Here is a 13,850-nt window from a genome sequence, read left to right on the forward strand (position 1 = left end):
TCAGGAGACTGGGATAACTTGGAGAAGGGCCACTCTTTATGGACGGCGTGGCGGCGTTACACTGTGGTGAAACTGTTGTTGTTGTTGTTATTGTTGATGTTTGATCATGTACATAAAAATAAAATAGAGAGAAAATTGTGTGTGCTTACAGTCAATGCGACCAGGCAATTGAATCAAACGGAAGAAGATACAGACACATTTTTCCATACACAAAAACACACGTAACCCCAGAGTAAACTTTTAGCCTCTCTGTTTATTTCAAACATCACAAGTAGGGTAAGGGATTACAAAATGACAGTGCTTAAACCAAAACGATTTAAGAATAGAAGAGGAGAGGGTCATAGATCCTTCATAAGGGGGAATATTGAGCAGGTCATGCAAAAAGCTGTTGTCAGGGAGAAGGCCTCCGTTATAATAGCACCCTTTGTGTGAAAAAATAAAATCCAGCTGTCCATCCATAGGTCAGTGCAAAAATAGTAATAGATATATGCATAGAAAGAAAGTTGTGAATATAGTGTATGTACTTTAACTGCGGAACTATAGACAGACACAATGACTGACTGTACAGTACATACACTTGTATAGTGACCCCCTGCTCTCCCCAGAGTCTCCGAGCCCAAAGCAGAAACTCTTAAACAGGTCTAGCCATAAACAGTCCCACATCAAATATGACAGGTTTATATGATCCCCTTTCAGGGGGCTGTCACTCAAAACCGCCTTGACAAAACACAAATGTACATTCCAAATGGCACCCTATTCCCTATTTAGTGCACTACTTTTGACAAGTCCTGTCAAAATAAGTTTACAATGTAGGGAATAGGATGTCATTTGGGGCGCAACCAAAAGCATGAAATCTTGACCTCCACAGTGAGAGAGAATCATTGGACAGAGAATGGACTGGGGACACACAACAGACATGCTTTGTTTCCCAACCAGAGAAGAAGAATAATGTACAACGTTTACATTTATCAATCCAATACCATGTACTGTAATTACAAATGAAAAGCCAACATGTGCCATTAAGGACATAGGATTAAGAACCAGTGGATATAAATGGCAGTTCTATATTTTTTAGGATGTGTACTTTATTGTAGATGGTTATAATTTCATATAAATGTACAAGCTACAAATGTGTGGTAAACTGTTATAGACCTTTATCATACCCAAATAAAGTGTTTGTAGAGCACCAATATACACCAATGTACTGTACATGATCATAACAACCATATCATAGCCAATGTACATGATCATAGCAACCATATCATAGCCAATGTACATGATCATAGCAACCATATCATAGCCAATGTACATGATCATAGCAACCAAAGACAGGAAGTATAGGTGAGAATTCTGAAAATATAATTTCTCAACCTTATACATAGAGATCTTTTGTGGTTAAATAAATGCTTTGTATTCTCTTTACCTTTGCAAACGCTTACTTTGCAGTCTCCCTCGACGATCTCGTTCTTTCTTGAGAGGACTATATGTTTTGGGTGCAGCAGTAGCAACGGTATACAAACTATGCAAAGTAACTACGGTTCAAACCCCAAGGACACTACGAAACAAATATTATGATTGCGCGTGCAAAGGCATACCAAACAAAAAAGTACATTTTCCTAATTGATTCATTACTGTACGATTCCATGTTATGTCTTTGTTTCTGGGTGGTATTCATTAGGTACTAAATGGAAGAAAATTGACCCAAACAGGGAGGGATCACTTGGACTGAGAAACGCCCTAATGAATACGACTCTGTTTTATTTTTCGTTGTCTAATATGCCAGTTGTCCCGCTAACGCTAACACTAACGCTAATGCTAGCTAGGTCCAAAACTAAGCATCAACATAATTAGCAGCTAAGTGGCTGCAAGTTGTCTTGTTTAAAACAGCATGCCTTATGCAAGGGAACATTTCAATGAATCATCTTTTGTTGATATTCAAAAGTTCCGCGTGGGATCATGCACACTCCCACAGCCACCGTAACAGAGAGTTCTGTGCGGAATAGGCCTAGCCTACACTTCACGTAGGTTCTCACTTCTCCTTTCTAATGATTCAGCACCAGATCAAAGTCACATTAGTACCCCTTTCCTGCAGTCAAATGACCAAATCATTTTTTTTTTTTCACGCTGAAAATCTGGTGTTTCTATGTCAAACAATTTTGTTATATTTCAGTCTTCTGTGCTGATTATAAAGTGTGAAATTGGGATGCAAATACATTTCTACTTCTTTTTTTAAGCCCATAACCATGTGTGTGAGGTGTATACTTTTGTTTTAGTTTTAAAGAGGATTTGTTTAAGACTACCAAGAAACAAACTGTGTTAATATCCCTTTGAACGTATCACAGAGTTGACTACTGATGCTGAAGGGTTGGTTTGTATCCGCAGGCCGCGAAGTCGACCCCAGCCTGCTCGGCTGCTTCTGTCTGCATGCGATGATGGCCTGCACTGTACAGTGGAGCAAACAGGCCCCGTGGTGAAAAGACAGGAGTTAGTTAAGGCATCAATAGAGGCACTAGTACTGCACGTGACAGCCGCGCTTGGCGTTACGCGAGGCAGCGGAACAAGAGCTGCTCGTTAGCTTAGCGGCAGAGCTGGGAGGTTTCAAAATATTAGAAAGGGGTTACAGTACCTTGCTTCTACCACAGTCTCTGGATACAATGTCCATTTGATGCCAGAGGCCCAATTCACGGACAGCTGTTACCTTGTGATGTAGTAAATCATACTAGGCAATACTCAGAGAGCAAATGTAGTAACGTACTCTACAAGGGCAACTACACCAAAATATATCTAGAGAGGTTAGACACTACATTCAAATGGGACAAGTTAGAAGCGGGAAAACTATTTAAAAAGGAACAGGAGAGACTATAGCAGGCAGTGAATAGTCCTCAAATCTACTTTACAACTGAAGTAATACTTAAAACAGGATAACCACCATTTTGTTTGAGGAGCAATCTGCGTTCAGTAAACTTGTGGTACAAAGCTCTTTATGGCAGTAAATGTATTACTAAAAACAAATGGTATGGTTGATGGTGATGGGAGATGGAAAAACACAGTGACAAAATAAAAAACACAGACAATGTGAATGGTTTCATGTATTTTTGAAGAGTAAACATAATTAAACAAATATACACAGACAACTAAGACACACCAGTGCCAAGAATTTTACATAAAAAACATATATTTTATCAATCTAACTTGTGCCAAACGTACACTACATGACCAAAAGTATGTGGACACCTGCTCGTCGAACATCTCATTCCAAAATCATGGGCATTAATATGGAGTTGGTCCCTCCTTTGCTGCTATAACAGTCTCCACTCTTCTGAGAAGGCTTTCCACTAGATGTTGGAACATTGCTGCGGGGACTTTTTTCCATTTGGCCACAAGAGTATTAGTGAGGTCGGGCACTGATGTTTGGCGATTAAGCCTGGCTCGCAGTCTGCATTCCAATTCATCCAAAAGGTTTTCGATGGGGCTGAGGTCAGGGCTCTGTTCATGCCAGTCAAGTTCTTCCACACTGTTCTCGACAAACAATTTCTGTATGGACCTCGCTTTGTGCACGGGGGCATAATCATGCTGAAACAGGAAAGGGCCTTCCCCAAACTGTAACCACAAAGTTGGAAGCACAGAATCGTCTAGAATGACATTGTATACTGCAGCCTTAAGATTTCCCTTCACTAGAACTAAGGAGCCTAGCCTGAACCATGAAAAACAGTCCCAGATCATTATTCCTCCTCCACCAAACTTTACAGTTGGCACTATGCATTGGGGCATGTAGCGTTCTCCTGGCATCCGCCAAACGCAGATTAGTCCGTCGGACTGCCAGATGGTAAAGCATGATTCATCATACCAGAGAACGCATTTCCACTGATCCAGAGTCCAAAGGCGGCGAGCTTTACACCACTCCAGCCGACGCTAGGTATTGCGCATGGTGATCTTAGGCTTGCGTGCAGCTTCTCAGCCATGGAAACTCATTTCATGAAGTTCCCGATGAACAGTTATTGTGCGGACATTGCTTCCAGTGGCATTTGGAACTCAAGTGTTGCATCCGAGGACAGTCTATTTCTTCGCACTACGCGGTCCCGTTCTGTGAGTTCTGTGAGCCACTTCGCGGCTGAACCGTAGTTGCTCCTAGACATTTCTACTTAAAAATAACAGCACTTTTTATTTAACTTGGCAAGTCAGTTAAGAACAAATTCTTATTTACAATGACGGACTAGGAACAGTGGGTTAACTGCCTTGTTCAGGGGCAGAACGACTGATCTTTACCTTGTCAGCTTGGGGATTCGATCTAGCAACCTTACGGTTACTGGCCCAACACTCTAACCACTAAGCTACCTGCCGCCCACAGAAATTTGAAGAACTGACTTGTTGGAAAGCTGGCATCCTATGACGGTGCCACGTTGAACGCAACTAAGCTCTTCAGTAAGGTAATTCTACTGCCAATGTTAGGCTATGGAGATTCCATGGTTGCGTGCTCGATTTTATACACCTGTCAGCAACGGGTGTGGCTGAAATAGCCTAATCCAGTAATTTGAAGGGGTGTCCAAATACTTTTATATATATATAGTGTAACAGCTCAATGGTATGCGTAAAAAAAATACAGAATCGATAACAACAATTAATTTAAAAAAGGTTACTTCATGTCAAATCAGTGGCAAACTGGAAATGTTTTATCGTCATTGAATACCCATATATACAAATAAGATCAAGCTCCCAGCCGCATTCCACTCAGAAATTATTGCACAGTAAGCCACTTTGGGCTTGTCATGGTCACCCCCATAAACCCCTGTATAAAAATAGAACAAGAACATTAACACACCAAACAAGTCTTCATCTTTTCTGACAGGCACCGCCTCGGCCAGCTCGGCCCCAGCCTGCCTGCAACAATAACCATGAGCCACAGCACAGTGTGAGTCTGAAGAGTCAGTTTCTCTCACTGCTAACCTGCTAAGTCCCCACAGTACATGCTGTTTTTTTTCTTCAGAAATAGTTAATCTATTTTCCTTTCCTTACATGTTTTTGCTCCTCCATGGTCATGCACGACAGCTTCCCACTGACCGTTTTCTCTCCCCAACACTATTGTTCCTCCAGGAAGCCAGCCAGTTCGGAACAGCAGGTATTCTGGGGTGTTTCTCATCGCCGTTGACCCAGAACCTTGGCACTCCTGTGACAGTCCCAGAAGAGCATGACTAGGAGATTCTGAAATAAAGTGATTTCGCTCTCAGAATCAGCCTGTCAAGAGTAGCCCGTAAAGTGAGTGGGATGTCCTCCTGGAATGGCAGGTGTCCTCCTAAACCATGGTCTCCACCCCGATGAGCTTTGGCGTGAGGATGCGTGGTGTGATGCCATTGTTCAGGTCCTCCTCGAACTCCAGCAGTTGGCCCATGAAGTTGAGGTTGGGGGAGATGATGGGCCGCCGGGTCTTGACGAACTTGTAAGCGTCCGTCATGGTCATCCAGGTGTGCTTCATCAGGTAGGCAATGACGATAGTGGCCGAGCGAGACACGCCTGCCTGGCAGTGGATCAAGAGGCCCATGTCCGCTTGCCGTGCTTCCTCTGAAGAGAGAGGAGAGAGGAGCATTTTTGTCTCTTTAAAATGGGGCTCAAATTAAACATTGGAGCAAAATAGACTTTAACAACAACAGAGGAGCATTTTCATCTCGTCAGAATAGAACTCGTCATGGGAACATAAAACATGACTTCAACAACATCACATTCATGTTTTAGTCATGTAACTAATGTCATATTTTTCACTGCAGTCCGCTCACTCAAAACCTACACTGTGCAATACTGTATACTAACGGTAGTGTTAACAAATCCATAATTTCTAAGGTCAGACAACCTGCACAGCCTCTGATCGATAAAAACAAGCCATTTGAATATGTATCAACCAAGCTAAATCACCGACTAACTCAATCCTAATGTGGCTTGAAAGAACATTATAAAACAGAATCGATTCAATGAGAAATGAGATCCCACCGCTGCCACCGACTGCAACCTCCGCCCCTGCCCTCCCGTATACACTTCCACTGTACATACCACCATGCAATGACTAGACTTAGCTAACTTTCCCTGCGTACCGATGAATTCAAACGCCTCCTCAAAGTACTGCCTCAAGTTCTGCTTGTTGCTGTCGGTGGCTGGCAGCCGCTTGTAGCTGAACAGGCCTGTGTCGTAGTGGTAGAGCGGCAGGTGGGTGGTGACGTTGAGCACAAAGCCCATGTTGTAGCGCTGTAGCCTGTGGGCGTCCTGCGCGTCGTGCTCGTTGCCCAGGTACAGGAAGGGCAGGATGGGCGTCAGCTCGGCGTCCTCAATGTCCGGCGTGGAGGGCAGGGACATGGAGTGAGGTAGCGCCCCCGTGTGGCCGGAGGCCCCGCTGACGCCTATGCCGGCGTCCAGGCTCTCATGGAGGTGGAGGGAGTGGTCACACAGGTTCTGGTGGTTCTGTCTGAAGCAGCTGAGGCCCCCTGGGTAAACAACAGACAACAACAGGATGAGTCAGTGGAAAACAAATACGTTTATATCCTGTGACACTTAAGTTAGCATCTGCAGGTATAATGCCTTATCCTTTATTACAATGGCAGGTCACGACTGGTAGTTGGGGAGTTTTGACTGGAACAAGTCTGCTACGTGTCTATTGAAGGAAAATATAACTGTATTGAACTATCAAACAACAAATTATGTCCATCCAAATTGTCTCTAGCTAATATTCTGTTGTTATTCCTTCTTTCTGGCTCATCTCTCCTCCTGCTTTGGAAAAAGAGGGACAATGACATTTTGCATATTAATCTGATAGGGTGGCAAAATAGGTGACCATATTATCATAGCATAGACTTTCATGGCCTGATGTCAAACACTGAGACACTCCAAGCCCCCAACTAACCATTCAAGCCATATCATTTGTTTGCCATTTGAATTTTCCGTTTGAATTGGATATCACATCAGTTTGTAGGGAGGGCTTTGCACTTCATCTGTTTCTCTGTCGGGCTAGATCACCTAAAGTCCTGTTAATCTGTTTCTCTCTGTAGGACTAGATCACCTAAAGTCCTGTTAATCTGTTTCTGTCTGTAGGACTAGATCACCTAAAGTCCTGTTCATCTGTTTCTGTCTGTAGGACTAGATCACCTAAAGTCCTGTTCATCTGTTTCTGTCTGTAGGACTAGATCACCTAAAGTCCTGTTCATCTGTTTCTGTCTGTAGGACTAGATCACCTAAAGTCCTGTTCATCTGTTTCTGTCTGTAGGACTAGATCACCTAAGGTCCTGTTCATCTGTTTCTCTCTGTAGGACTAGATCACCTAAAGTCCAGTTCATCTGTTTCTGTCTGTAGGACTAGATCACCTAAGGTCCTGTTCATCTATTTCTGTCTGTAGGACTAGATCACCTAAGGTCCTGTTCATCTGTTTCTCTCTGTAGGACTAGATCCCCTAAAGTCCTGTTCATCTGTTTCTCTCTGTAGGGCTAGATCACCTAAAGTCCTGTTCATCTGTTTCTGTCTGTAGGACTAGATCACCTAAAGTCCTGTTCATCTGTTTCTCTCTGTAGGGCTAGATCACCTAAGGTCCTGTTCATCTGTTTCTCTCTGTAGGACTAGATCACCTAAGGTCCTGTTCATCTTTCTCTCTGTAGGACTAGATCACCTAAGGTCCTGTTCATCTGTTTCTGTCTGTAGGACTAGATCACCTAAAGTCCTGTTCATCTGTTTCTGTCTGTAGGACTAGATCCCCTAAAGTCCTGTTCATCTGTTTCTCTCTGTAGGACTAGATCACCTAAAGTCCTGTTCATCTGTTTCTGTCTGTAGGACTAGATCACCTAAAGTCCTGTTCATCTGTTTCTCTCTGTAGGGCTAGATCACCTAAAGTCCTGTTCATCTGTTTCTCTCTGTAGGGCTAGATCACCTAAAGTCCTGTTCATCTGTTTCTGTCTGTAGGACTAGATCACCTAAAGTCCTGTTCATCTGTTTCTCTCTGTAGGACTAGATCACCTAAGGTCCTGTTCATCTGTTTCTCTCTGTAGGGCTAGATCACCTAAAGTCCTGTTAATCTGTTTCTCTCTGTAGGACTAGATCACCTAAGGTCCTGTTCATCTGTTTCTGTCTGTAGGACTAGATCACCTAAGGTCCTGTTCATCTGTTTCTCTCTGTAGGACTAGATCACCTAAAGTCCTGTTCATCTGTTTCTCTCTGTAGGGCTAGATCACCTAAAGTCCTGGAGGTAATGTCATATTTCTCATAATTTAAAGACTGAGGGATACATTCAAAATGTCCCCAAGACAATCGACACAGCATTCCTTCTGAAAAATAGCTATCATCACTCTCCTCAGCGCCAAAGATGGCAGCCAAATAAAGATGATAAATGTTGAACATGTGTCTCGCTGGACATCTGCACTCCTTCAAATAAACCCTGTAACATAACTTTAACACACACAGGGCCTGAGAGGGAGGCAAATACTGTCAGTTACTGTCAGTTTCAGTTAGTGGGGAAGGGGGGGGGGCTTTGCACCTGTTGTCATGACGCCATTGACACCCTGGAAGGGGTGAGGGGGGGATGCATTGGGGCCTGACATAGAGTATCAGTTCATGTATTGTTTGCATTACAAGATCTACAAGAGCTGACATCATGCCAAGTGAGGTGATCATATGGCCTCACCGGCTTTACCATGGAAACGGGGCAGTTGGGGATCTCCTATCAACTGTCGACTAGGGAGGATGTTGTAAATCATAACAGGGTCATAAAACCAGTCTAACTAATAGGGCCACACTAAACAAACAAATTCAACTGCTATGTTTCTCTAAAACATCTCTCTCACACTCCCTCCAAGGGGCATGTCGTTATAATAATTAACCAACAGTAAATAATGGAATGAGAGTCTCTTCACACAAGCCCGAAAGGCGTTGAACTTTACTACAGTTGAATAAATCATAGTGACCACCACAACATAGTTATGATATTACTAAGTGTGTGTGTGTGTGTGTGTGTGTGTGTGTGTGTGTGTGTGTGTGTGTGTGTGTGTGTGTGTGTGTGTGTGTGTGTGTGTGTGTGTGTGTGTGTGTGTGTGTGTGTGTGTGTGTGCACGTGCATGTGCTTGTGCTTGTGAGGCAAGATTTAACTAATCATGCATTAAATATCTTTCTCTTTTTAAGATTTTTCAACAAACGAACAGATTTGAGTGTTCACCAAAATACAGCTCATCTTTGAAAAAATCAAAATGGTCTTCTATTGCACATATTCAAGCGATGCCTTTCTTGTGATGCACTCAATTGGTAAATGGCTTCTTTTGAAAGGCGAGAGTGAGAACGAAAGGCAGAAGAATCTTCCGGCACATTGTGGAGAGAGATGAGATCTGTGAAGTGTGACCGGCTGTCATTATCTTTCGACTATCTCACAGAGGAAAGCACCTTTAAGTGTCTCTTTCACTTTTAGAAGCCGCCAGCACTGTTCCTCACTCATAAATGACCACTTCCCGGAAGCGGTGAAGGCTTTTCATACTCCGTTTCCACTTTCTAATGCTATCCGTCAACCGTCCACAGTCTTATATCAATAATGATGTTTGCTTATGACATGTTTGTCAGCTACAGTATATAACGAATTCCTACATCCAGGTCTGGGTCACTGGGAAAAAGGCCAGTCAGAACTAGAAATGTCTGCTTCTGGAGAAAGCCCATGTTTAACCGATAGAATAAAACAGTCTTCCACATGTCCTTAATGTATATGTCACGCCCTGACCTTAGAGATCCTTTTTATGTCTCTATTTTGGTTTGGTCAGGGCGTGAGTTGGGGTGGGCATTCTATGTTTTGTGTTCTATGTTTTGTATTTCTTTGTTGTTTGGCCAGGTGTGGTTCTCAATCAGAGGCAGCTGTCTATTGTTGTCTCTGATTGAGAACCATACTTAGGTAGCTCTTGCCCACATGGGTTTTGTGGGTAGTTGTTTTCTGTTTTGTGTCTGCACCAGACAGAACTGTTTCGCTTTCGTTCTCCTGTTTGTTGTTTTTGTTCGATTTGTTTTTTGGGATTAAATCATGAATGAACACTTTAAACGCTGTACCTTGGTCCACTCTTCCTTCAGCCCACGAGAACCGTTACAGAACTACCCACCACCAAAGGACCAAGCTGCGGGGTAAGGAGGACTGGACATGGGAGGACATCCTGGACGGCAAAGGATCCTACACGTGGGAGGAGATCCTTGCCGGAAAAGATCACCTGCCATGGGAGCAGGTCGAAGCAGGAAGGAAGGCGGAGGCAGCTAGAAGAAGGGCCAAGGATTACACGGGGACAAGGCTGGCACTAAAGACCGGGAGGCCACTCCCCCCCAAAATTGGGGGGGGGGGGGGGGGGGGCACACGGGGAGATTGGCTGAGCCAGGTTGGAGACCTGAGCCAACTCCCCGTGCTTACCGTGGCGGGCGTCATACTGGTCAGGCACCGTGTTATGCGGTGGAGTGCACGGTGTCTCCAGTACGTGTTCTTAGCCCGGTGAGCTATATCCCAGTTCCTCGCATCGGCCGGGCTAGAGTGGGCATCGAGCCAGGACGGAGTGTGCCAGCCCTGCTCTCCAGACCTCCAGGACGTCTCTACGGCCCAGGATATTTCCTGAGCCGGCTCTACGCACTGTGTCTCCAGTGCGTCTGCACAGCCCAGTGCGTCCTGTGCCTGCGCCCTGTACGTGCCGGGCCAAAGTCACCATCCAGCCAGGACAGGTTGTGCAGGCTCTTAGCTCGAGACCTCCAGTGCAGCCTCCACGGCCCAGTGTATCCGGTGCCTCGGCCAAGGAAGAGGCCTCCTGCATGTCTCCCCAGCCTGGTGAGTCCTGTGCCTGTGCTAAGCCCTAACCCTCCTGCATGTCTCCCCAGCCTGGTGAGTCCTGTGCCTTCTCCCAGAGCCAGGCCTCCTGTGTGTCTCTCCACTCCAGTGATGATCCATGGCACGAAGCCTCCAGTGATGATCCATGGCACGAAGCCTCCAGTGATGATCCATGGCAAGAAGCCTCCAGTGATGATCCATGGCACGAAGCCTCCAGTGATGATCCATGGTAAGAAGCCTCCAGTGATGATCCATGGCACGAAGGCTCCAGTGATGATCCATGGCAAGAAGCCTCCAGTGATGATCCATGGCACGAAGCCTCCAGTGATGATCCATGGCACGAAGCCTCCAGTGATGATCCATGGCACGAAGCCTCCAGTGGTGAGCCAGGGCACGAAGCCTCCAGTGGTGATCCAGGGCACGAAGCCTCCAGTGGTGATCCATGGCACGAAGCCTCCAGTGATGATCCATGGCAAGAAGCCTCCAGTGATGATCCATGGCAAGAAGCCTCCAGTGATGATCCATGGCACAAAGCCTCCAGTGATGATCCATGGCACGAAGCTTCCAGTGATGATCCATGGTAAGAAGCCTCCAGTAATGATCCATGGCACGAAGCCTCCTGTGTGTCTCTCCACTCCAGTGACGCCCTCCAGTCCGGAGCCTCCAGCGTCGATCTCCAGTCCGGAGCCTCCAGCGACGATCCGCAGTCCGGAGCCTCCAGCGACGATCCCCAGTCCGGAGCCGCCAGAGTCTCCCTCCTGTCCAGAGCCGCCAGAGTCTCCCTCCTGTCCGGAGCCGCCAGAGTCTGCCTCCTGTCCGGAGCCGCCAGAATCTCCCTCCTGTCCGGAGCCGCCAGATTCGCCCTCCTGTCCGGAGCCGCCAGAGTCGCCCTCCTGTCCGGAGCCCGCGGCGACGGTCCCCAGTCCGGGGTCGGCAGCGAGGGTCCCCGCTCCAGAGGCGCTACCTAAGTGGGCCAAGCCTAAGGTGGAGCGGGGTCCACGTCCCGCACCAGAGCCGCCACCGCGGATAGATGCCCACCCAGACCCTCCCCTATAGGTGTAGGTTTTGCGGCCGGTGTCCGCACATTTGGGGGGGGGGTACTGTCACGCCCTGACCTTAGAGATCCTTTTTATGTCTCTATTTTGGTTTGGTCAGGGCATGAGTTGGGGTGGGCATTCTAAGTTTTGTGTTCTATGTTTTGTATTTCTTTGTTGTTTGGCCAGGTGTGGTTCTCAATCAGAGGCAGCTGTCTATCGTTGTCTCTGATTGAGAACCATACTTAGGTAGCTCTTGCCCACATGGGTTTTGTGGGTAGTTGTTTTCTGTTTTGTGTCTGCACCAGACAGAACTGTTTCGCTTTCGTTCTCCTGTTTGTTGTTTTTGTTCGATTTGTTTTTTTGGGATTAAATCATGAACACTTTAAACGCTGCACCTTGGTCCACTCTTCCTTCAGCCCACGAGAACCGTTACAGTATAAGTACATGTTAACTAACATTTGGTATCCCTCCTTAATGGGAATATTAAATACCATTTGTACATTTCACAAACAATTCTTATGAAATCAAAATAGTACTGTAAGCCAAAAAAAATCTATCACATATGTTTCATGGTCTGTGTATTTCTGGCTTTGTGATCAAGTTAATTTTGGTTGCAGGGTCATAACTGATTAAAGATGTCCACAAATTCATGATCCAACGAAACATGAATAAAGTACAAAGTATAAAAAAATACATTTTAAAGAAGAAGATGATGAATAAAACATCTTCTATTTATTTTTCTAAACCTCTTCAAAGAGACCAGGCCTGTGTTCCAAACGGCACCCTTTCCCCTTTCAGTGTACTAGTTTTGAGCAGGGTCCATAGCAAGTGCAGTATCCTCCATGATCAATAGTAGAATGAATCATGTCTGGTTATAAATTACACTGATGCTGGGAAACCCATATGACGATTGTTCCTCCACACACACACACACACACACACACACACACACACACACACACACACACACACACACACACACACACACACACACACACACACACACACACACACACACACACACACACACACACACACACACACACACACACACACACACACACACGCCAGCGGTTGAGACCAGGTCGTGGGGCTGAGGGCTCAGGGCTCAGGGTTAAGGGTTCAGGGCTCATGGCTGAGTCGTTTGATTCCTGCAGCAGCAGATGCCTGGATTTCATGAGAATTAAATCAGAAAAAAAGACCAAGACATTCTGTTCTGCTATGCTGTAGCCCGCTCTCTGTTTCCTCACCGCAGCAGACAGAGATGGACGCAGAGGGAAGGGGAAGTAGGAAGGGAGGGGGAAGGAGGGAGGAAGGGAGGGGGAAGGAGGAGGGGAGAGGGAAGGAGGAAGGAAGGGGGTTAGGAGGAAGGGAGGGGGAAGGGGGAGGGGAGAGGGAAGGAGGAGGGGAGAGGGAAGGAGGAAGGGGGGGGAAAGGAGGAAGGAAGGGGGAAGGAGGAAGGGAGGGGGAAGGAGGAAGGGAGGAGGAAGGAGGAAGGAAGGGGAAGGAAGGGGGAAGGGAGCGGGAAGGAAGGGAGGGGGAAGGAGGAAGGGAGGAAGCTCCTCTGGAGAGGAGAAGGAGAGGAGAGGAGAGGAGAGGAGAGGAGAGGAGAGGAGAGGAGAGGAGAGGAGAGGAGAGGAGAGGAGAGGAGAGGAGAGGAGAGGAGAGGAGAGGAGAGGAGAGGAGAGGAGAGGAGGATGGGATGGCATCAAGGTGCTACAGTATGACCTCCCTGAAAGACCGCGTCTGCGAGGCAGACGGCAGACACACAGGAGCTGCTGCCTCAACAGGGCTCCGTATTTACTAAGAGCTGCCTCCCAGCCTCTGCAAAACAGCCAAAGCATGTTACATACCCTGACAGGACTGAAGCTGCCCAACAAATTCTGTCTGTCTGTGTGTGTGTGTGTGTGTGTGTGTGTGTGTGTGTGTGTGTGTGTGTGTGTGTGTGTGTGTGTGTGTGTGTGTGTGTGTGTGTGTGTGTGTGTGTGTGTGTGTGTGTGTGTGTGTGTGTGTGT

At 46.3% G+C, this 13,850-nt stretch overlaps 1 protein-coding gene across 3 annotated transcripts in view; it reads right to left on the bottom strand.

Annotated features, from left to right (window-relative positions):
- Nucleotides 1-233: 233 nt before the first annotated feature.
- Nucleotides 234-13,850, bottom strand: part of LOC139556099 (dual specificity protein phosphatase 10-like) — a 51,863-nt gene continuing 38,246 nt past the window's right edge. For all 3 annotated transcript variants that reach the window (XM_071369638.1, XM_071369637.1, XM_071369636.1), the window contains 2 exons: nt 6,081-6,467; nt 234-5,556 (listed from right to left, as the gene is read on the bottom strand). In XM_071369638.1, coding sequence (XP_071225739.1) covers nt 5,291-5,556; nt 6,081-6,467 — 653 coding nt within the window. In that variant the 3' untranslated portion in view covers nt 234-5,290. The remainder of the gene's footprint in view (nt 5,557-6,080; nt 6,468-13,850) is intronic.

The sequence above is a fragment of the Salvelinus alpinus genome, chromosome 27 (assembly GCF_045679555.1).
Source record: "Salvelinus alpinus chromosome 27, SLU_Salpinus.1, whole genome shotgun sequence".
In the NCBI taxonomy this organism is placed as follows: Eukaryota; Metazoa; Chordata; class Actinopteri; order Salmoniformes; family Salmonidae; genus Salvelinus; species Salvelinus alpinus.